We start from the raw sequence: 24676 nt of genomic DNA, 5'->3' as shown, positions 1-24676 counted from the left end.
GACAAGGCCGAGTATAGCCCACGAATATCTCCCCCACGGAACGAACCCGAGGGGGGCGCCAACCCGGACAGGAAGATCACGTCAGTGACTCAACACACTCAAGTGACACACCCCTCCTAGGGACGGCATGGAAGAGCACCAGTAAAGTCAGTGACTCAGCCCCTGTAATAGGGTTTGAGGCAGAGAGTCCCAGTGGAGAGGGGAACCGGCCAGGCAGAGACAGCAAGGGTGGTTCGTCGCTCCAGTGCCTTTCCATTCACCTTCACACCCCTGGGTCAGACTACACTCAATCATAGGTAGGAGCAAGCCCATGTAATGCTTTGTAGGTTAGCAGTAAAACTTTGAAATCAGCCCTTGCCTTGACAGGAAGCCAGTGTAGGGAGGCTAGCACAGGAGTAATATGATTTAAAAAAAATACTATTGGGGATCTATAATAAACCCCAGGAAGAGTAGTTCCTGACAAGGCAGCAGCTAATGGGGATCCATAATAAACCCCATGAAGAGTAGCTGCTGCCTTGGCAGGAACTAATGGGGATCTATAATAAACCCTAGGAAGAGTAGCTGCTGCCTTGGCAGGAACTAATGGAGATCCATAATAAACCCCAGGAAGAGTAGCTGCTGCCTTGGCAGGAACTAATGGAGATCCATAATAAACCCCAGGAAGAGTAGCTGCTGCCTTGGCAGGAACTAACGGGGATCCATAATAAACCCCAGGAAGAGTAGCTGCTGCCTTGGCAGGAACTAATGGAGATCCATAATAAACCCCAGGAAGAGTAGCTGCTGCCTTGGCAGGAACTAACGGGGATCCATAATAAACCCCAGGAAGAGTAGCTGCTGCCTTGGCAGGAACTAATGGAGATCCATAATAAATACAAATACAAATAACAAAAACTGCTAATTATTAATGTGTAAATGAATTCACCAGCAATCACAAAAATAATCAACTGTATATGTTTTGTTTACATGTGCGTGTGGATGTGAGTGTGTGAGAGTTATATGGGGGAGATTACTGAGTAGTCAGGCTGACCTCCAGTCTTTTCTTGAAGTTATTGAGGGATAATGATGTTTGGTAATGTGAAGATAATAATTTCAGAGTATGGTAGCTCTATATCCAATAGAGAAATGACTATGTGAGGTGCAGCAGTATGGAGGGTGATGGTTATCGCAGTGTCTTTTGTTGTGTAGATGCATTTCAGAATTAACCTGGAAGAATCCATTGAAGGGTTTAGGTAAACTGTCTGGGAGGTATGAGTATTTGTAGATGAAAGGGCATAATTGGAGGACATTAATGTCGTAAATAGACAATATAATTAGTTTCTTAAACAAACTTGCAGATGGAACCGGGTAATTTGAGGTGGCTAGTCTTGCAATTGTATATTGTATGATGAGTAATTTGTGTAGGTAGGAGGTATATGTACTTTTTTTAAACATTTGAAGATAAATTGTTTATCTGGAACCATTCAGAAACTGTGGCTATGCCTGAGTTGGCTACATTAATTTGTGAGTCAAGATTCTTGTGTGATAAAATCTAATTGGTATCATCAGCAAAGAGAGAAGGGGAAGTACGGTAGAAGACCCAGCAGTGAGGTCATTGATATAGATTACGAATAACAAAGGTCCAATTATCGAACCCTTTGGCACGCCACAGGATATCTTGGCTCTGGTAGATGCACATCAGTTTGCATAAACAAATTGTTCCCTACCATAAAGATAACTACACTGCTCAAAAAAAGAAAGGGAACACTAAAATAACACATCCTAGATCTGAATGAATGAAATATTCTTATTAAATACTTTTTTCTTTACATAGTTGAATGTGCTGACAACAAAATCACACAAAAATTATCAATGGAAATCAAATTTATCAACCCATGGAGGTCTGGATGTGGAGTCACACTCAAAATTAAAGTGGAAAACTACACTACAGGCTGATCCAACTTTGATGTAATGTCCTTAAAACAAGTCAAAATGAGGCTCAGTAGTGTGTGTGGCCTCCACGTGCCTGTATGACCTCCCTACAACGCCTGGGCATGCTCCTGGTCAGTCTGTGGTGCAACTGTTGGTGGATGGAGCGAGACATGATGTCCCAGATGTGCTCAATTGGATTCAGGTCTGGGGAACGGGCAGGCCAGTCCATAGCATCAATGCCTTCCTCTTGCAGGAACTGCTGACACACTCCAGCCACATGAGGTCTAGCATTGTCTTGCATTAGGAGGAACCCAGGGCCAACCGCACTAGCATACGGTCTCACAAGGGGTCTGAGGATCTCATCTCAGTACCTAATGGCAGTCAGGCTACCTCTGGCGACAATATATATTTACATTTCAAATTCTTCAAAGTAGCCACCCTTTGCCTTGATGACAGCTTTGCACACTCTTGGCATTCCCTCAACCAGCTTAATGAGGAATGCTTTTCCAACAGTCTTGAAGGAGTTCCCACATATGCTGAGCACTCGTTGGCTTCTTTTCCTTCACTCTGTGGTCCAACTCACCCCAACCCATCTCAATTGGGTTGAGGTCGGGTGATTCGGAAGGCCAGGTCTTCTGATGAAGTACTCAATCACTCTCTTTCTTAGTAAAATAGCCCTTACACAGCCTGGAGGTGTGTTGGGTCATTGTTCTGTTGAAAAACAAATAATAGTCCCACTAAGTGCATACCAGATGCGATGGCATATCGCTGCAGAATGCTGTTGTAGCCATGCTGGTTAAAGTGTGCCTTGAATTCTAATTCAATCACCGACAGTGTCATCAGCAAAGCACACCCACACCATCACACCTCCTCCATGCTTTACAGTGGGAACCACACATGCAGAGATCATCCGTTCACCCACACACGTATTATAAAGACACGGAGGTTGGAACCAAAAATCTCCAAATTGGACTCCAGACCAAAGGACACATTCCCACCGGTCAAATGTCCATTACTCATGTTTCTTGGCCCAAGCAAGTCTCTTCTTTTATTGGTGTCCTTTAGTAGTGGTTTCTTTGCAGCAATTCAACCATGAAGGCCTGATTCACAAAGTCTCCTCTGAACAGTTGACGTTGAGATGTGTCGGTTACTTGAACTGATTCAATTTCTGAGGCTGGCAACTCTAATGAGCTTATCCTCTGCAGCTTCCTTTCCTGTGGCGGTCCTCATGAGAGCCAGTTTCATCTTAGCGCTTGATGGTTTTTGCGACTGCACTTGAAGAAACTTTCAAAGTTCTTGAAATGTTCCGTATTGACTAACCTTCATGTCTTAAAGTAATGATGGACTGTCATTTCTCTTTGCTTATTTGAGCTGTTCTTGCCATAATATGGGCTTGGTATTTTACCAGATTGAGCTATCCTCTGTATACCACCCCTACCTTAACACAACTAATTGGCTCAAACACATTAAGAGGAAATGAAATCCCACACACACTTAACATTTAAGAAGGCACATCTGTTAATTGAAACCTGTCATCAAGGCAAAGGGTGGCAATTTGAAGAATATAAAATATATTTTGATTTGTTTAACACATTTTTTGCCTACTACATGATTCCATGTGTGTTATTTCATAGTGTTGATGTCTTTATTATAATTCTACTATGTAAAAATGAAAGAAAACCCCTTCAATGAGTAGGTGATCTAAAACTTTTGACCGTTACTGTGTGTGTATATAAAATCAGCAAAAAAGGAAACGTCCCTTTTTCAGGACCCTGTCTTTCAAAGATAATTCTGTAGTGAAAACAATACAGAAACTCGTGCTAAACGCAAACTTAACTACACGTGCGTAATAGCGAAAACAATAAACATCAAAGATAATAGAGCGCAAATACACACAAGCTTAATCCTGCACGAATTAAGGCAGGCAACAGGTGCCCTATATACACACAAATAAATACATGCAAATGAAACCAGGTGTGAAAAGGAACACAGACAAAACAACCAGAAAGGGAAAAAGGGATCGGTGGCGGCTAGTAAACCGGCGACGCCGAGCGCTGAGCACCGCCTGAACAGGGAGAGGAGTTACCTTTGTCGTGACAACATGTCTGTGGAACTTGTTCAGTTTATGTCTCAGTTGTTGAATATTGTTATGTTCATATAAATATTTACACAAGTTAAGTTTGCTGAAAATAAACGCAGTTAACAGTGAGAGGACGTTCCTTTTTTTGCTGGGTTTATATACACTACCATTCAAACGTTTGGGGTCACAAAAAACAAAACACTTTTTTTGTCTATTAAAATAACATCAAATTAATCAAAAATAGTGTAGACATGTTCCAATGGCACGTTGTGTTAGCTAATCCAAGTTGAGCATTTTAAAAGGCTAATTGATCATTAGAAAACCCTTTTGCGGCCTCCCGGGTGGTTAAGGGCGCTGTACTGCAGCGCCAGCTGTGCCACCAGAGACTCTGGGTTCACGCCCAGGCTCTGTCGTAACCGGCCGCGTCCTTGGGGCGACGCACAATTGGCCTAGTGTCGTCCGGGTTAGGAAGGGGTTGGCCGGTAGGGATATCCTTGTCTCATCGCTCACCTGTAGTGAGCGATGTGGCAGGCCGGGCGCAGTGCACGCTAACCAAGGTTGCCAGGTGCACGGTGTTTCCTCTGACACATTGGTGTGGCTGGCTTCCGGGTTGGATGCGCGCTGTGTTAAGAAGCAGGACGCATGACTTTCAACCTTCGTCTCTCCCGAGCCCGTACGGCAGTTGTAGCGATGAGACAAGATAGTAGCTACTAAAACAATTGGATACCACGAAATTGGGGTAAAAATAAAATAAAAAACTTTTGCAATTATGTTAGCACAGCTGAAAACTGTTGTCCTGATTAAAGAAGCAATAAAACTGGCCTTCAGTAGACGAGTTGAGTATCTGGAGCGTCGGCATTCGTGGGTTCGATTACAGGCTCAAAATGTCCAGAAACGAGTTTCTTCTGAAACTTTTCAGTCTATTTTTGTTCTGAAAAATGAAGGCTATTCCTAGAGAGAAAATGCCAATAAACTGAAGATCTCGTACAACACTGTCTACTACTCCTTTCACAGAACAGCGCGAACTGGCCCTAACCAGAATATAAAGGACTGGGAGGCCCCGGTGCACAACTGAGCAAGAGGACAAGTACATTAGAGTGTCTAGTTTGAGAAACAGATGCCTCACAAGTCCTCAACTGGCAGCTTCATCAAATATTACCTGCAAATCCCCATTCTCAACGTCAACAGTGAAGAGGCGACTCAAGGATGCTGGCCTTCTAGGCAGAGTTCCTCTGTCCAGTGTCTGTGTTCTTTTGCCCATCTTAATCTTTTCTTTTTATTGACCAGTTTGAAATATGGCTTTTTCTTTGCAACTACTGTTATTGCAAATTAAACATCACAAATCACCAAGACAAACAGTTACATTCCTCCACAAATATGTCCCCAATCAATACTTTAAATTGCCCGAACGGCACCAGAGAGAAATGACAAAAGGATAGAGAGCGGTAATGGGCAGTCCATCATGGGACTACCATCATGGGACTTTTATTCAATGTTTTATTCTGTGTTTCAGCATTTCAGCATTCGCTCATCTCTCTTTCACCATATCTACCTCAATGTAGAATGATTTCTCTCCTCTCTCTTTCACCATATCTACCTCAATGTAGAATGATTTCTCTCCTCTCTCTTTCACCATATCTACCTCACTGTAGAATGATTTCTCTCTTCTCCAGGCTACGCCCCCGTAACAGGCATGTGCCATACAGTCCGGAGCTGCACGCTGAACCATGAGGATGGATTCTCCTCTGCCTTCGTTGTCGCCCACGAGACCGGACATGTGTAAATTCTGATTATCTGTGTGTATGTGTGTGTGTTTACACGGGAGCGGTTCGAGGTTCCATAGTGTGGGAATAGAATGTTTCCCATAATCTATTCAGTGGTTTTGTGTTCAGTTGGCTCCTCTGTGATCTGACGTTAGCATCAACCACCTTTCAGAGACAGGCCCATCTGTTCTACAGCCTCTCCTCCTTATGATATTACATCATGTCCTGCCTCCTCCCGAATTACGTCAATCTGACATAACATCCATAGAGCGGCAGGCCATGGAGCGGCAGGCCGTAGAGCGGCAGGCCGTAGAGCGGCAGGCCATAGGGACACCAGAGGAGCTGGAGAGGTAGTGGGGAGCTGGAGAGGTAGTGGGGAACCCAGAGGAGCTGGAGAGGTAGTGGGGAGCTGGAGAGGTAGTGGGGAACCCAGAGGAGCTGGAGAGGTAGTGGGGAGCTGGAGAGGTAGTGGGGAACCCAGAGGAGCTGGACAGGTAACATATATTATCTAAGTCAAATTAAATCTTATTAGGAATCAACGTCCATGACAACGTCCCTAACTCTCTCTCTCTCTTTCTCTTTCTTGTGTGTGTAAAGGCTGGGTATGGAGCATGATGGTCAGGGTAATCGTTGTGGGGACGAGACAGCCATGGGGAGTGTGATGGCTCCACTGGTTCAAGCTGCCTTCCACCGATACCACTGGTCCATGTGTAGTGGACAGGAGCTCAAGAGATATATACAGTAGGTTACCTTCTATTAACCTACTTTTACAAGTATTGTTACTTTACTAGTACGTTACATTTACTCTACCATTACTAATATTAATACTATCACTAATACGTGTACTATTACTTTACTGTTACTAAAACAATACTATTACTTTACTGTTACTAAAACAAACAACACTACTACTATTACTTTACTGTTACTATAACTGATACTTTTACTATTGATGTTATTATAACTAATACTATTACTATTACTTTACTGTTACTGAAACTAATACTATTACTTTACTGTTACTATAACTGATACTTTTACTATTGCTGTTATTATAACTAATACTATTACTATTACTTTACTGTTACTAAAACTAATACTATTACTTTACTGTTACTATAACTGATACTTTTACTATTGCTGTTATTATAACTAATACTATTACTTTACTGTTACTAAAACTAATATTATTACTTTTACTTTACTGTTACTAAAACTAATATTGTTACTAGTACTTTACTGTTACTAAAACAATACTATTACTATTATTAAAACTATTACTGTACGGGTACTAAAGCTAATCATTTTACTATTACTATGTTACTAGTATTATTTCTTTACTATTACATCACTTTACTATTACTACAATATTACTATTAATATTACTATTAATAATACAAATAATATTACTTTACTATGACTATTACTAACCATATGTATTTACTACTACTATAAGTATTAGAATTGATATACTACTAAGTGCATTCATCTTAAGTTCAGACAACCACATATCACAGTTGTAGTAAGTTAGATTTTCCTCAAAACAGTTATCAGCAAATTCTGTGCTTGTAGGAAAAGTGCAAGACTACCATGGTACTGTACTCTACTAAGATTTTACAAATGACCACAATACGGTAGTCTTCTGAAAGTTTACAGTACTAACATGGGACTGTACTCTACTGAGACTTACAGTATTACCATTACAAGTCACCTCACAAGTCCTCAACTGGCAGCTTCATTTAATAGGACCCGCAAATCACCAGTCTCAACGTCAACAGTGAAGAAGCGACTCAAGGATGCTGGCCTTCTAGGCAGAGTTCCTCTGTCCAGTTTGTGTTCTTTTGCCCATCTTATTATTTTATCTTTATTGGCCAGTCTGAGATATGGCTTTTTCTGTGTAACTCTGCCTAGAGTGAAATGCTTACTTCCAAGCCCTTAACCAACAATGCTTTAAGAAGTTTTACTAAAAACAAGGATTAAGTAAAAAATATATAAGTAAAAATAAAAGTAACAAATAATTAAACATCAGCAGTAAAATAACAATAGCTAGGCTATATACAGGGGGTACCGGTACAGAGTCAATGTGCGGGGGCACCGGTTAATCGGGGTAATTGAGGTAATATGTACATGGAGGTAGAGTTAAAGTGACTATGCATAGATAATAAACGTTGAGTAGAAGCAGCGTAAGAGAGGGGTCTGGGTAGCCCTTTGATTAGCTGTTCAGGTGTTATATGGCTTGGGGGTAGAAGCTGTTAAGAAGCCTCTTGGACCTAGACTTGCCGTGCGGTAGCAGAGAGGACAGTCTATGACTAGGGTGGCTGGAGACTTTGGCAATTTTTAGGGCCTTCTGACACCGCCTGGTAGAGTGGTCCTGGATAGCAGGAAGTTTTGCCCCAGTGATGTACTGGGCCATACTCACTACCCTCTGTAGTGCCTTGCGGTCGGAGGCCGAGCAATTGCCATACCAGGCAGTGATGCAACCGGATGCTCTCGATGGTGCAGCTGTAGAACCTTTTTTATGATCTGAGGACCCATGCCAAATCTTTTTAGTCTCTCGAGGGGGAAAATATTTTGTCGTGCCCTCTTCACGACTGTCTTGGTGTGCTTGGACCATGTTAGTTTGTTGGTGATGTGGACACCAAGGAACTTGTAGCTCTCAACCTGCTCCACTACAGCCCCATCGATGAGAATGGGGATGTGCTCGGTCCTCCTTTTCCTGTAGTCCACAATCATCTCCTTTGTCCTGGCACCACACGACCAGGTCTCTGACCTCCTTCCTATAGGCTGTCTTGTCGTTGTCGGTGATCAGGCCTACCACTGTTGTGTCATTGGCAAACTTAATGATGGTGTTGGAGTCGTGCCTGTCCATGCAGTCATGAGTGAACAGGGAGTACAGGAGAGGACTGAGCACATACCTCTGAGGGGCCCCAGTGTTGAGGATCAGCGCGGTGGATGTGTTGTTACCAACGCTTACCACCTGGGGGCGGCCCGTGAGGAAATCCAGGATCCGGTTTCAGAGGGAGGTGTTTTATCCCAGGGTCCTTAACTTAGTGATGAGCTTTGAGGGCACTATTGTGTTGAACGCTGAGCTGTAGTCAATGAATAGCATTCTCACATAGGTGTTCCTTTTGTCCCAGTGGGAAAGGGAGTGTTGAGTGCAATAAAGATTGCATCATATGTGGATCTTTTAGCATCGTTTGCATGGTGTCACCTGATCAATGGCTTTGTCCAATCATGGATACAGTCATTGGTAAAACCTAGCAGTATTACTTATTTATCTGAGAGGGAGGCAGATGTACTGCATTTTGCTAAAAAAACATGATAATTTGTCTCTGAAATTAATCCTATTCCAAACAAAGACAAAGAGGGCACGACAAAGCCTATTTCCCCCTCAGGAACTAAAAAGATTTGCATGGGTCCTGAGATCCTCAAAAGGTTCTACAGCTGCAACATTGAGAGCATCCTGACTGGTTGCATCACTGCCTGGTACGGCAACTGCTTTGGCATTCGACTGCAAGGCACTACAGAGGGTAGTGCATACGGCCCAGTACATCACTGGGGCCAAGCTTCCTGCCATCTTGGACCTCTACACCAGGCGGTGTCAGAGGAAGGCCCTAAAAATTGTCAAAGACCCCAGCCACCCTAGTCATAGACTGTTCTCTCTGCTATCGCATGGCAAGTGGTACCGGAGTGCCAAGTCTAGGACCAAGAGGCTTCTCAACAGTTTTTTACCCCCAAGTCATAAGACTCCTGAATCAACCTACTCAGTCTACCTGGACTATTTGCATTGTGTGCCCCTCCCCCCCCAACCCCTCTTTTTACGCTGCTGCTACTCTGTTTATCATATATGCATAGTCACTTTAACTATACATTCATGTACATATGTACATAATACCTCAATTGGGCCGACCCACCGGTGCTGTTTTCATTATTTGACCTCACATTTTGCTTACTGTGCATCTTTGTTACCTTGTTCCAACACACATGGTTTCTGTTTCATAGTTGCAAAAAAGGCACTCCACAAGTACAATTTATTGAACAGTTGGTATTTTACATTAAAATAAAATTATATTCTAATGTTACCTAACACCTTGATGAATGCGTTTAGAGTGTTGCAGTCAGAATGACTGCTTCTTAGCTTGGGGCGGTCCTCGAGTCACAGCGGTTCAAGTGTTAAACAATAAAAATGAAATTAACAACATTTCTGAAAATGAAATGAAACTCTTCTTGTGTCTCGTAGTTCGTACGACTGTCTCCTGGACGACCCGTTCAAACACGACTGGCCCCAGCTGCCGGAGCTGCCAGGGATCAACTACTCCATGGATGAACAGTGTCGCTTCGACTTCGGAGTCGGATACAAAATCTGCACATCAGTAAGTTTGGTCTCGGACATCGTCTAGTAGAGAGACAGAGATACCCTATAGAGCTGTCTGATACTTCAGACTCCCTTCCGCTCTGATATCCCTTTGAAGAGCAGAGAAATATGTGTTGGAGGGAAATACACATGACCAAACTGCTTTACAGTTGGCACTATGCATTGGGCCAGGTAGCTTTATCCTGGCATCTGTTAAACCCAGATTAATCCGTCGGACTGCCAGATGGTTAAGCGTGATTCATCACTCCAGAGATCGTGTTTCCACTGCTCCAGAGTCTAATGGCGGTGAGCTTCACATCACTCCAGCCGATGCTTGGCATTGCTCATGGTGATCTTAGGCTTGTGTGCGGCTGCTTGGCAATGGAAACCCATTTCATAAAGCTCCTGACGAACAGTTCTTGTGCTGACGTTGCTTCCAGAGGTAGTTTGGAAATCAGTAGTGAGTGTTGCTGAGGACAGACGATTTTTAATCACTAGGTGCTTCAGCACTCGGCAGTCCTGCTCTGTGAGCTTGTGTGGTCTAAATAATTCTCTCTGCTATTATTCTGACATTTCACATTCTTAAAATAAAGTGGTAATCCTAACTGACCTAAGACAGGGAATTTTTACGAGGAATAAATGTCAGGAATTGTGAAAAACTAAGTTTAAATGTATTTGGCTAAGGTGTATGTAAACTTCTGACTTCAACTGTACACACACACTATATATACACTTCAACTGTATATAGTGCATGATGGGGTGTCCACATACTGATGCATATAAAGTGTATATTGTGTCTGTTTATCAGGGAAATAGTTTCAGTAAGGAGATTAGAGGTGGGGCATCATGCAGGGGCATAGAAAAATTGTGACGCTAAAAGTTAGAGTAATTAAAAACTATCCAGGACCAATGCTAATAAGATAGATCTGAAGACATTGTGGCAATTAATATATGCCATTTAGCAGACGCAAAGTGACTTGGTCATGTCCATGGGTGGTCCATGGGTCGTCCCTGGAAATAAACATCCAGACAGAGCTCTCTGCTCCATGCCACTCTCTGAACCCAGTTCATTATTTCCTGTTTCGTTGATTTAAGGCTTTAATCAAAATGCAGCTTAAAATGTGTTCTTCATTCCTGAGTCCTGGTGAACAGTGTTTGTTTCTTAACGAGCTCCATAGTGTCTGGCGACTCCAGAGGAATCCGATCTCAATCGTTATTTACTGAGTTCAACTGTTCATTTACTATTTTCTACAGAATTAGCTGTGGGGGCGCTGGTGACCAGCAACATATGAAGATGCGCTCCGAACAATTTATATTAATACTTGACCATCACCTCCCCCACTGTAACAATGTGCTGGGTTCGTTGTCGGAGTCAGGCGCAGGACACAGGTTTGAGGAAAAACACAAAAGTCTTTACTCAAAACATTAATACAAAAAAAACGGAATATCTCCAACAAGGAAACATCACGTATCGGGAAAACCCTCCAACACACACGGTAACACAAAACAATCACGGACAAAAGAGAAAGGTAGACGAGAGGTTAAATAAGGAACATAATAAGGGAATAGAAATCAGGTGTGCATAATCAAGACAAAACAAAAGGAAAAAGGAAACATGGATCGGTGATGACTAGAAAGCCGGTGAAGTCGACAGCCTAACGCCGCCCGAACAAGGAGAGGAGCCGACCTCAGCCGAAGTCGTGACACCCACGGTGTTAATTTTGTAACATTTAATTTGGAATCGAACCCAATTTACTAATCTGGCTTTTTTTCTGAAAATGTTGGCCTTTTAATCGTAAAATGTCGAAACAACAACGGCCACAAAGGAGCAGGCCTCTGCTGAAGCCTTGGGTTCACCTGACACAGACTCGGATCCCCCCGACCTAGCAATGGTAATGGTGGCTATCATTAAATCTGAACAGACTGTGCTGGCTAAGGGTATACAGAGATGACCAGCTTGCAGAGGAGTATAGAGTGCAGTGATGTGTCCTATAAGGAGCATTGGTGGCAAATCTGATGGCCGAATGGTAAAGAACATCTAGCCACTCGAGAGCACCCTTACCTGCCGATCTATAAATGATGTCTCCGTAATCTAGCATGGGTAGGATGGTCATCTGAATCAAGATTAGTTTGGCAGCTGGGGTGAAGGAGGAGCGATTACGATAGAAGAAACCAAGTCTAGATTTAACTTTAGTCTGCAGCTTTGATATGTGCTTAGAGAAGGACAGTGTACCGTCTAGTCATAAGTACTTGTATGTGTTGACTACCTCAAGCTCTAAACCAGAGGTAGTAATCACACCTGTGGGGAGAGAGGCATTATTCTTACCAAACCACATGACCTTTGTTTTGGAGGTGTTCAGAACAAGTTTAAGGGTAGAGAAAGCTTGTTGGATACTAAGAAAGCTTTGTTGTAGAGCATTTAACACAAAATCCGGGGAGGGGCCAGCTGAGTATAAGACTGTATCATCTACATATAAATGGATGAGAGAGCTTCCTACTTCCTGAGCTATGTTGTTGATGTAAATTGAAAAGAGTGTGGGGCCTTGGATTGAGCCTTGGGGTACTCCCTTGGTGACAGGCAGTGGTTGAGAGAACAGATTTTCTGACTTTACACACTGCACTCTTTGAGAGAGGTAGTTAGCAAACCAGGCCAAAGACCCCTCAGAGACACCAATACTCCTTTGCGACCCACAAGAATGGAATGGTCTACCGTATCAAAAGCTTTGGCCAAGTCAATAAAAATAGCAGCACAACATTGCTTAGAATCAAGGGCAATGGTGACATCATTGAGGACCTTAAAGGTTGCGGTGACACATCCATAACCTCAGCGGAAACCAGATTGCATACCTGAGAGAATACTATAAACATCAAGAAACCAATCAGTTGACTACTGACACGTTTTTCCAACACTTTTGATTATCAGGGCAAAATAGAAATAGGCCTATAACAATTAGGATCAGCTTGATCTCTCCTTTAAATACAATTTTTTTATGAAGCCCTTCTTACATCAGCTGATATCTCAAAGTGCTGTACAGAAACCCAGCCTAATACCCCAAACAGCAAGCAATACAGGTGTAGAAGCACGGTGGCTAGGAAAAACTCCCTAGAAAGGCCAGAACCTAGGAAGAAAGCTAGAGAGGAAACAGGCTATGGGGGGTGGCCAGTCCTCTTCTGGCTGTGTCGGGTGGAGATTATAACAGAACATGACCAAGCTGTTCAAACCCAGACAGGAAAATCACGTCAGTGAATCAACCCACTCAAGTGACGAACCCCTCCTAGGGATGGCATGGAAGAGCACCAGTAAGCCAGTGACTCAGTCCCTGTAATAGGGTTGGAGGCAGAGAATCCCAGTGGAGAGAGGGGAACCAACCAGGCAGAGACAGCAAGGGCGGTTCGTTGCTCCAGTGCCTTTCCATTCACCTTCACACTCCTGGGCCAGACTACACTCAATCATAGGACCTACTGAAGAGATGAGTCTTCAATAAAGACTTAAAAGTTGAGACCGATTCTGCGTCTCTCACATGGGTAGGCAGACCATTCCATAACAATGGAGCTCTATAGGAGAAAGCCCTGCCTCCAGTTGTTTGCTTAGAAATTCTAGGGACAGTTAGGAGGCCTGCATCTTGTGACCGTAGCGTAGGTGTACGTATGTACGGCAGGACCAAATCAGAAAGATAGGTAGAAGCAAGCCCATGTAATGCTTTGTAGGTTAGCAGTAAAACCTTGAAATCAGCCCTTGCCGTAACAGGAAGCCAATGTAGAGAGGCTAGCACTGGAGTAATATGATAATTTTTTTTGGTTCTAGTCAAGATTCTAGCAGCCGTGTTTAGCACTAACTGAAGTTTATTCAGTGCTTTATCCGGGTAGCCGGAATGTAGAGCATTGCAGTAGTCTTACCTAGAAGTGACAAAGGCATGGATTAATTTTTCAGCATCATTTTTGGACAGAAAGTTTCTGATTTTTGCAATGTTACGTAGATGGAAAAAAGCTGGGTCCAGAGTAACGCCGAGGTCCTTCACAGTTTTATTTGAGACGACTGTACAACCATCAAGATTAATTGTCAGATTCAACAGAAGATATCTTTGTTTCTTGGGACCTAGAACAAGCATCTCTGTTTTGTCCGAGTTTAAAAGTAGAAGATTTGTAGCCATCCACTTCCTAATGTCTGAAACACAGGCTTCCAGCGAGGGCAATTTTGGGGCTTCACCATGTTTCATCGAAATGTAAAGCTATGTGTCATCTGCATAGCAGTGAAAGTTAACATTATGTTTCTGAATAACCAATATATAGTGAAAACAATAGTGGTCCTAAAACAGAACCTTGAGGAGACCGAAATTTACAGTTGATTTCTCAGAGGACAAACCATCCACAGAGACAAACTGATATATTTACGACAGATAAGATCTAAACCAGGGCAGAAATTGTCCATGTAGACCAATTTGGGTTTCCAATCTCTCCAAACAAATGTGGTGATCGATGGTATCAAAAGCAGCATTAAGAGCACGAGGACAGATGCAGAGCCTCGGTCTGACACCATTAAAAGGTAATTTACCACCTTCACAAGTGCAGTCTCAGTGCTATGATGGAGTCTAAAACCAGACTGAAGCATTTCATATACATTGTTTGTCTTCAGGAAGGCAGTGAGTTGCTGCGCAACCACTTTTTCCAATTTTTTTGAGAGGAATGGGAGATTCGATATAGGCCGATAGTTTTTTTATATTTTCTGGGTCAAGGTTTGGCTTTTTCAAGAGAGGCTTTATTACTGCCACTTTTAGTGAGTTTGGTACACAACCGGTGGATAGAGAGCCGTTTATTATGCTCAACATAGGAGGGCCAAGCACAGGAAGCAGCTCTTTCAGTAGTTTAGTTGGAATAGGGCCCAGTTTGCATCTTGAAGGTTTAGAGTTCATAATTATTTTCATCATTGTGTCAAGAGATATAGTACTAAAACACTTGAGCGTCTCTCTTGATCCTAGGTCCTGGCAGAGTTGTGCAGACACAGGACCACTGAGCTTTGGAGAAATACGCAGGTTTAAAGAGGAGTCCATAATTTGCTTTCTAATTATCTTTTTCTCAAAGAAGTTCGTGAATTTATCACTGCTGAAGTGAAAGCCATCCTCTCTTGGGGAATGCTGCTTTTTAGTTAGCTTTGTAACAGTATCAAAAATAAATTTGGGATTGTTCTTATTTTCCTCAATTAATTTGGAAAAATAGGATGATCGAGCAGCAGTGAGGGCTCTTCGATACTGCACGGTAATGTCTGTCCAAGCTAGTCGGAAGACTTCCAGTTTGTTGTGACGCCATTTCCGTTCCAATTTTCTGGGAGCTTGCTTCAGAGCTCGGGTAATTTCTGTATACCAGGGAGCTAGTTTCTTATGAGAAATGTTTTTGGTTTTTAGGGGTGTGACTGCATCTAGGGTTAAATTGAGTTCCTCAATTAGGTGGTTAACTGATTTTTGTCCTCTGACGTTCTTGGGTAGGTGGAGGGAGTCTGGAGGGGCATCAAGGAATCTTTGGGTTGTCCGAGAATTTATAGTATTACTTTTGATGATCCATGGTTGGGGTCCGAGCAGATTATTTGTTGCGTAGGCAAACGTAATACAATTATGGGCCGATAGTCCAGGATTATGAGGAAAAACATTAAGATCCACAACATTTATTCCATGGGACAAAACTAGGTCCAGAGTATGACTGTGGCAGTGAGTAGGTCCAGAGACATGTTGGACAAAACCCACTGAGTCGATGATGGCTCCGAAAGCCTTTTGGAGTGGGTCTGTGGACTTTTCCATGTGAATATTAAAGTCACCAAAAATTTGAATATTATCTGCCGTGACTACAAGGTCCGATAGGAATTTTAGGGAACTCAGTGAGGAACACTGTATATGGCCCAGGAGGCCTGTAAACAGTAGCTATAAAAAGTGATTGAGTAGGCTGGCTAACAGCCTGCTGCCTGGCCTGCATCCTATCTCATTGTGGAGCTAGGGGAGTTAGAACCCTGTCGATGTTCTTAGATAAGATGAGAGCACCCCTCCAGCTAGGATGGAGTCCGTCACTCCTCAACAAGTCCGTCACTCCCCTTTAAATAAAGGATGAATCGTGGCTGCCTTCCCAACGATGGGAACCTCCCCAGAGAGGAGAGAAAGGTCGGAGATAAGTTTGGCGATGATAGGGTCAGCAACCTTAAAGAAGAAAGGGGAGTCATTCCTCTAGGGGAGTTGGACTGACTTATTGGTGATGTATGGTGTTATTGGTGCTGTGTGGTGCTATTGGTTTTGTATGGTGCTATTGGTGCTGTTGGGTTCTGTATGCTGTTATTGGTGCTGTTGGGTTCTGTATGCTGTTATTGGTGCTGTTGGGTTCTATATGGTGTTATTGGTGTGTTGGGTTCTGTATGGTGTTATTTGTGCTGTTGGGTTCTGTATGGTGCTGTTGGGTTCTGTATGGTGTTATTGGTGTGTTGGCTTCTGTATGGTGTTATTGGTACTGTATGGTGCTATTGGAGTGTTGGGTTCTGTATGGTGTTATTGGTGCTGTTGGGTTCTGTATGGTGTTATTGGTGCTGTTGGGTTCTGTATGGTGTTATTGGTGTGTTGGGTTCTGTATGGTGTTATTGGTGCTGTTGGGTTCTGTATGGTGTTATTGGTGCTGTTGGGTTCTGTATGGTGTCATTGGTGCTGTTGGGTTCTGTATGGTGTTATTGGTGTGTTAGGTGCTGTATGGTTTTATTGGTGCTGTTGGGTTCTGTATGGTGTTATTGGTGCTGTTGGGTTCTGTATGGTGTTATTGGTGCTGTTGGGTTCTGTATGGTGTTATTGGTGCTGTTGGGTTCTGTATGGTGTTATTGGTGTGTTAGGTGCTGTATGGTGTTTGGTGCTGTTGGGTTCTGTATGGTGTTATTGGTGTGTTAGGTTCTGTATGGTGTTATTGGTGTGTTAGGTGCTGTATGGTGTTATTGGTGCTGTATGGTGTTATTGGTGCTGTTGGGTTCTGTATGGTGTTATTGGTGCTGTTGGGTTCTGTATGGTGTTATTGGTGCTGTTGGGTTCTGTATGGTGTTATTGGTGTGTTAGGTGCTGTATGGTGTTATTGGTGCTGTTGGGTTCTGTATGGTGTTATTGGTGTGTTAGGTTCTGTGTGGTGTTATTGGTGCTGTTGGGTTCTGTGTGGCGTTATTTGTGCTGTTGGGTTCTGTATGGTGTTATTGGTGCTGTTGGGTTCTGTATGGTGTTATTGGTGCTGTTGGGGTCTGTATGGTGTTATTGGTGTGTTGGGTTCTGTATGGTGTTATTGGTGTGTTGGGTTCTGTATGGTGTTATTGGTGTGTTGGGTTCTGTATGGTGTTATTGGTGTGTTGGGTTCTGTATGGTGTTATTGGTGCTCTTGGGACCTGTATGGTGTTATTTGTGTGTTGGGTACTGTATGGTGTTATTGGTGTGTTGGGTTCTGTATGGTGTTATTGATGTGTTGGGTGCTGTATGGCGTTATTGGTGCTGTGTGGTGCTATTGGTTCTGTATGGTGCTATTGGTGCTGTTGGGTTCTGTATGCTGTTATTGGTGCTGTTGGGTGCTGTATGGTGTTATTGGTGCTGTATGGTGTTATTGGTGCTGTATGGTGTTATTGGTGCTGTTGGGTTCTGTATGGTGTTATTGGTGCTGTTGGGTTCTGTATGGTGCTGTTGGGTTCTGTATGGTGTTATTGGTGTGTTGGCTTCTGTATGGTGTTATTGGTACTGTATGGTGCTATTGGAGTGTTGGGTGCTGTACGGTGTTATTGGTGCTGTTGGGTTCTGTATGGTGTTATTGATGTGTTGGATTCTGTATGGTGTTATTGGTGCTGTTGGATTCTGTATGGTGTTATTGGTGTGTTGGGTTCTGTATGGTGTTATTGGTGCTGTTGGGTTCTGTATGGTGTTATTGGTGCTGTTGGGTTCTGTATGGTGTTATTGGTGTGTTGGGTTCTGTATGGTGTTATTGGTGTGTTGGGTTCTGTATGGTGTTATTGGTGCTCTTGGGACCTGTATGGTGTTATTGGTGTGTTGGGTACTGTATGGTGTTATTGGTGTGTTGGGTTCTGTATGGTGTTATTGGTGTGTTGGGTTCTGTATGGTGTTATTGTTGTGTTGGGTGCTGTATGGTGTTATTGGTGCTGTGTGGTGCTATTGGTTCTGTATGGTGCTATTGGTGCTGTTGGGTTCTGTATGCTGTTATTGGTGCTGTTGGGTGCTGTATGGTGTTATTGGTGCTGTATGGTGCTGTTGGGTTCTGTATGGTGTTATTGGTGCTGTTGGGTTCTGTATGGTGTTATTGGTACTGTTGGGTTCTGTATGGTGCTGTTGGGTTCTGTATGGTGTTATTGGTGTGTTGGCTTCTGTATGGTGTTCTTGGTACTGTATGGTGCTATTGGAGTGTTGGGTGCTGTACGGTGTTATTGGTGCTGTTGGGTTCTGTATGGTGTTATTGATGTGTTGGATTCTGTATGTTGTTATTGGTGTGTTGGGTTCTGTATGGTGTTATTGGTGTGTTGGGTTCTGTACGGTGTTATTGATGTTGTTGGGTTCTGTATGGTGTTATTGGTGCTGTTGGATTCTGTATGGTGTTATTGGTGCTGTTGGGTTCTGTATGGTGTTATTGGTGCTGTTGGGTTCTGTATGGTGTTATTGGTGCTGTTGGGTTCTGTATGGTGTTATTGGTGTGTTGGGTTCTGTATGGTGTTATTGGTGCTCTTGGGTACTGTATGGTGTTATTGGTGTGTTGGGTACTGTATGGTGTTATTGGTGTGTTGGGTACTGTATGGTGTTATTGGTGTGTTGGGTTCTGTATGGTGTTATTGGTGTGTTGGGTTCTGTATGGTGTTATTGGTGCTGTTGGGTTCTGTATGGTGTTATTGGTGTGTTATTGATGTTGTTGGTGTTATTGGGTACTGTATGGTGTTATTGGTGTGTTGGGTACTGTATGGTGTTATTTGTGTGTTGGGTACTGTATGGTGTTATTGGTGTGTTGGGTTCTTTCTGTATGGTGTTATTGGTGTGTTGGGTTCTGTATGGTGTTATTAGTGTGTTGGGTTCTGTATGGTGTTATTGGTCTTTAGCCATGTCTTTATGTTCACAAGTCTGATTGGTCTTTAGCCATGTCTTGATGTTCACAAGTCTGATTGGTCTTTAGCCATGTCTTTATGTTCACAAGTCTGATTGGTCTTTAGCCATGTCTTTATGTTCACAAGTCTGATTGGCCTTTAGCCATGTCTTTATGTTCACAAGTCTGATTGGTCTTTAGCCATGTCTTTATGTTCACAAGTCTGATTGGTCTTTAGCCATGTCTTTATGTTCACAAATCTGATTGGCCTTTAGCCACGTCTTTATGTTCACAAATCGGATTGGCCTTTAGCCATGTCTTTATGTTCACAAGTCTGATTGGTCTTTAGCCATGTCTTTGTGTTCACAAGTCTGATTGGTCTTTAGCCATGTCTTTATGTTCACAAGTCTGATTGGTCTTTAGCCATGTCTTTATGTTCACAAGTCTGATTGGTCTTTAGCCATGTCTTTATGTTCACAAGTCTGATTGGTCTTTAGCCATGTCTTTATGTTCACAAGTCTGATTGGTCTTTAGCCATGTCTTTATGTTCACAAGTCTGATTGGCCTTTAGCCATGTCTTTATGTTCACAAGTCTGATTGGTCTTTAGCCATGTCTTCATTTTATTTATTTGACCTTTATTTATACAGGTTTTTCTCATTGAGATAACATCTCTTTTCCAAGAGAGACCTGGTCCAATAGCAGCAGGGGGAACAATGTTTCAGACAAACAACTTGCAAACTCTAACACAACATTAAACAAAACTATAAACACACATACAGTACAACAAAAACATTTTACTTTAAAAACACGAAAGTCTTGACTAAAAACAGCTGGCCTAAAAACAATTACACTCGTCTATGATATATACATCGATCAAGTGTTTATACTCCACCAACGAAACTAGATCATCAAATGTTAAAATGTTCAGGAGAGAATTCCAGGACCATGGAGCTAAGTAATTAAAACTATGTTTTTTGTGAAGGTGTGATAGGTGACGCAGTTTTGTGTGTCTGATGGCAATGTGTTCCAGACACGGGAAGCTCTCGCAGAGAAAGCAGATTGACTAAAGTTGCTTTTCCTTAAGGGAACTATACAGTCACCTCTCATGGCAGACCTTGTGGATCAGCTGCCATGACTTTGGGTTTTCTGTTTAACTAAAGTATTGAGTGGCGGGGGAGCCAGGCCATTTAGGATCTTGAATACAAGACATGCGTCGGTGTATTGCTCAAGATTTTTCCAACTCAGGAGCTCATACTTTCTGAGGATGTAACAGTGATGATTGCTGTTGGGCTTCCTATCAAGCACTTTGAGAGCCTGTTTGTACAGACTGAATGTGTTATAATGTTGTACAGCAATCTCGGCCCAATGTACTGACGTGACATACATGTTGTGTGTATGTACTGACATGTGGCCTACTTGTTGTGTGTGTGTACTGACATGTGACCTACTTGTTGTGTGTCTGTACTGACATGTGACCTACTGGTTGTGTGTGTGTACTGACATGTGACCTACTGGTTGTGTGTGTGTACTGACATGTGACCTACTTGTTGTGTGTGTGTACTGACATGTGACCTACTTGTTGTGTGTCTGTACTGACATTTGGCCCTACTTGTTGTGTGTATGTACTGACATGTGACCTACTTGTTGTGTGTCTGTACTGACATGTGACCTACTGGTTGTGTGTGTACTGACATGTGACCTACTTGTTGTGTGTGTGTACTGACATGTGGCCTACTTGTTGTGTGTATGTACTGACATGTGGCCTACTTGTTGTGTGTGTGTACTGACATGTGACCTACTTGTTGTGTGTGTGTACTGACATGTGACCTACTTGTTGTGTGTCTGTACTGACATGTGACCTACTGGTTGTGTGTGTGTACTGACATGTGACCTACTTGTTGTGTGTGTGTGTGTACTGACATGTGACCTACTTGTTGTGTGTGTGTGTACTGACATGTGACCTACTTGTTGTGTGTGTACTGACATGTGACCTACTTGTTGTGTGTGTACTGACATGTGACCTACTTGTTGTGTGTGTGTGTGTACTGACATGTGACCTACTTGTTGTGTGTGTGTGTGTACTGACATGTGACCTACTTGTTGTGTGTGTGTGTGTACTGACATGTGACCTACTTGTTGTGTGTGTGTGTACTGACATGTGACCTACTTGTTGTGTGTGTGTGTGTGTACTGACATGTGACCTACTTGTTGTGTGTGTGTGTGTACTGACATGTGACCTACTTGTTGTGTGTGTGTGTGTACTGACATGTGACCTACTTGTTGTGTGTGTGTGTACTGACATGTGACCTACTTGTTGTGTGTGTGTGTACTGACATGTGACCTACTTGTTGTGTGTATCTACTGACATGTATGTGTAACTGATAGATGCACACACACACTACATGTTCATGTTTTTAAATGGAAGTATTTTGTCTGTAATGTATTTTTCGATATATGTGTTGGACCCCAGTAAGACTAGCTGTCTCCTAATGGGGATCCTAATAAAATATCAAATGCATTCAGCCATACACATACATTTTTTAAAATAGTTTTTTTATTTCACCTTTATTTAACCAGGTAGGCTAGTTGAGAACAAGTTCTCATTTACAACGGTGACCTGGCCAAGATAAAGCAAAGCAGTGTGACACAAACAACAACACAGAGTTACACATGGAATAAACAAACGTACAGTCAATAACACAATACAAAAACCGATCTCTATACAGTGTGTGGAAATGGCGTGAGGAGGTAAGGCAATAAATAGGCCATAGTAGCAAAATAATTACAATTTAGCAAATTAACACTGGAGTGATAGATGAGCAGATGATGATGTGCAAGTAGTGATACTGGTGTGCAAAAGAGCGAAAAAGTAAATAAAAACAATATGGGGATTAGGTATGTAGATAATGATATGCCATACTGCAGCTGGCTGACTGGCTTCCTGAACATCTCCTGTCAATCGTTCCATTGGAACTCCAACCCAGTAAACCACAGACAGCGTTTTAAAATGTATTCTTCTTCTTCTTTCAGTTTCGCACATTTGACCCATGTAAGCAGCTGTGGTGCAGTCACCCTGACAACCCATACTTCTGCAAGACCAAAAAAGGCCCTCCTCTGGATGGTACTGAGTGTGCTCCTGGGAAGGTGAGAACTCCTCCTAAACTATGCATGACTACGTAACCATTAGCTCAGCTTGTTGTTGTGTCTGTCTGACTGTCCTTTGTCTCCTCTATAGTGGTGCTATAAAGGTCACTGCATGTGGAAGAATGTCAACCAGGTGACGCAGGATGGCTCCTGGGGCTCTTGGACGAAATATGGTTCCTGTTCCCGCTCCTGTGGGACCGGGGTTCGCTTCAGAACTCGCCAGTGCAACAACCCAGTGTAAGACCCGGCACACGTTCCCCCAAGCTCCTAACCCCTCCCATAGCACCACACTCCTCCTAACCGCTCCCATAGCACCACACTCCTCCTAACCCCTCCCAGAGCACCACACTCCTCCTAACCGCTCCCCTAGCACCACACTCCTCCTAACCCCTCCCATAGCACCACACTCCCCCTAACTCCTCCCATAGCACCACACTCCTCCTACCTCATAACCCCTCCCATAGCACCACACTCCTCCTAACCCCTCCCATAGCACACCCCTCCTAACCCCTCCCATAGCACCACACTCCCCCTTACCCCTCCCATAGCACCACACACCTCCTAACCCCTCCCATAGCACCACACTCCCACTAACTACTAACCCCTCCCATAGCACAACACTCCCCCTAACTACTAACCCCTCCCATAGCACCACACTCCTCCTAACTCGTAACCCCTCCCATAGCACCACACTCCTCCTAACCCCTCCCATAGCACCACACTCCCCCTAACTACTAACCCCTCCCATAGCACCACACTCCTCCTAACTCCTCCCATAGCACCACACTCCTCCTAACCCCTCCCATAGCACCACACTCCTCCTAACCCCTCCCATATCACCACACTCCCCCTAACTGCTAACCCCTCCCATAGCACCACGCTCCTCCTAACTCCTAACCCCTCCTATAGCACCACACTCCTCCTAACTCCTAACCCCTCCCATATCACCACACTCCTCCTAACTCCTAACCCCTCCCATAGCACCACACTCCTCCTAACCCCTCCCATATCACCACACTCCCCCTAACTACTAACCCCTCCCATAGCACCACACTCCTCCTAACCCCTCCCATAGCACCACACTCCTCCTAACCCCTCCCATAGCACCACACTCCTCCTAACCCCTCCCATAGCACCACACTCCTCCTAACCCCTCCCATAGCACCACACTCCTCCTAACTCCTCCCATAGTATCACACTCACCCTAACTACTAACCCCTCCCATAGTACCACACTCCCCCTAACTACTAACCCCTCCCATAGCACCACACTCCCCCTAACTACTAACCCCTCCCATAGCACCACACTCCCCCTAACTACTAACCCCTCCCATAGCACCACACTCCTTCTAACTACTAACCCCTCCCATAGCACCACACGCCCCCTAACTACTAACCCCTCCCATAGCACCACACTCCTCCTAACCCCTCCCATAGCTCCACACTCCTCCTAACCCCTCCCATAGCACCACACTCCTCCTAACCCCTCCCATACCCCTCCCATAGCACCACACTCCCCCTAACTACTAACCCCTCCCATAGCACCACACTCCCCCTAACTACTAACCCCTCCCATAGCACCACACTCCCCCTAACTACTAACCCCTCCCATAGCACCACACTCCTCCTAACCCCTCCCATAGCACCACACTCCTCCTAACCCCTCCCATAGCACCACACTCCTCCTAAAACCTCCCATAGCACCACACTCCTCCTAACTCCTCCCATAGCACCACACTCCTCCTAACCCCTCCCATAGCACCACACTCCTCCTAACCCCTCCCATAGCACCACACTCCTCCTAACTCCTCCCATAGTACCACACTCCTCCTAACCCCTCCCATAGCACCACACTCCTCCTAACCCCTCCCATAGCACCACACTCCTCCTAACCCCTCCCATAGCACCACACTCGCCCTAATTACTGACTGGAGCAGCAGGTAGCCTAATGGTTAGAACAATGCAGTTAACCCACTGTTCCTAGGCTGTCATTGAAAATAAGAATTTGTTCTTAATTAACTGACTTGCCTTGTTAAATAAAGGTAAAATAAAAATGCAATTACTAACTCTAACCCTCTAAACCTCTCCCATAGCGAGAGCGAGGGAATTAGAGGGATTGTACTTAAATTCACACAGGACACCAGATAAGACAGGAGAATTATACCAGATATAACACATGCCATATCTATCGGCCCCATCTCACTATTTCCAAGCAAGATGGTGCCAATAGAGATGGCAGCTTTGCTTCTAGTCCTTAGGAAACTGTGCAGTTTTTATTTTATTTTTTATTTTCTTTCTTACATTGTTAGCCCAGAAAACTTTAAGTGTTGTTACATACAGCCGGGGAGAACTATT

The 24676-nt window shown here is 43.7% G+C and overlaps 1 protein-coding gene across 1 annotated transcript in view; it reads left to right on the top strand.

Annotated features, from left to right (window-relative positions):
* Nucleotides 1–24676, top strand: part of LOC139389572 (ADAM metallopeptidase with thrombospondin type 1 motif, 3) — a 187995-nt gene that overhangs the window by 66045 nt on the left and 97274 nt on the right. Inside the window, exons 8-12 of the mRNA XM_071136391.1 lie at nt 5662–5767; nt 6349–6492; nt 9992–10124; nt 22209–22322; nt 22414–22559. Of these exons, the coding sequence (XP_070992492.1) occupies nt 5662–5767; nt 6349–6492; nt 9992–10124; nt 22209–22322; nt 22414–22559 (643 nt within the window). The remainder of the gene's footprint in view (nt 1–5661; nt 5768–6348; nt 6493–9991; nt 10125–22208; nt 22323–22413; nt 22560–24676) is intronic.

This window comes from Oncorhynchus clarkii, chromosome 30, assembly GCF_045791955.1.
Source record: "Oncorhynchus clarkii lewisi isolate Uvic-CL-2024 chromosome 30, UVic_Ocla_1.0, whole genome shotgun sequence".
Classification (NCBI taxonomy): domain Eukaryota; kingdom Metazoa; phylum Chordata; class Actinopteri; order Salmoniformes; family Salmonidae; genus Oncorhynchus; species Oncorhynchus clarkii.
Note: the sequence above shows the minus strand (reverse complement) of the source record. Positions and strands in the feature narration are given on the sequence as shown.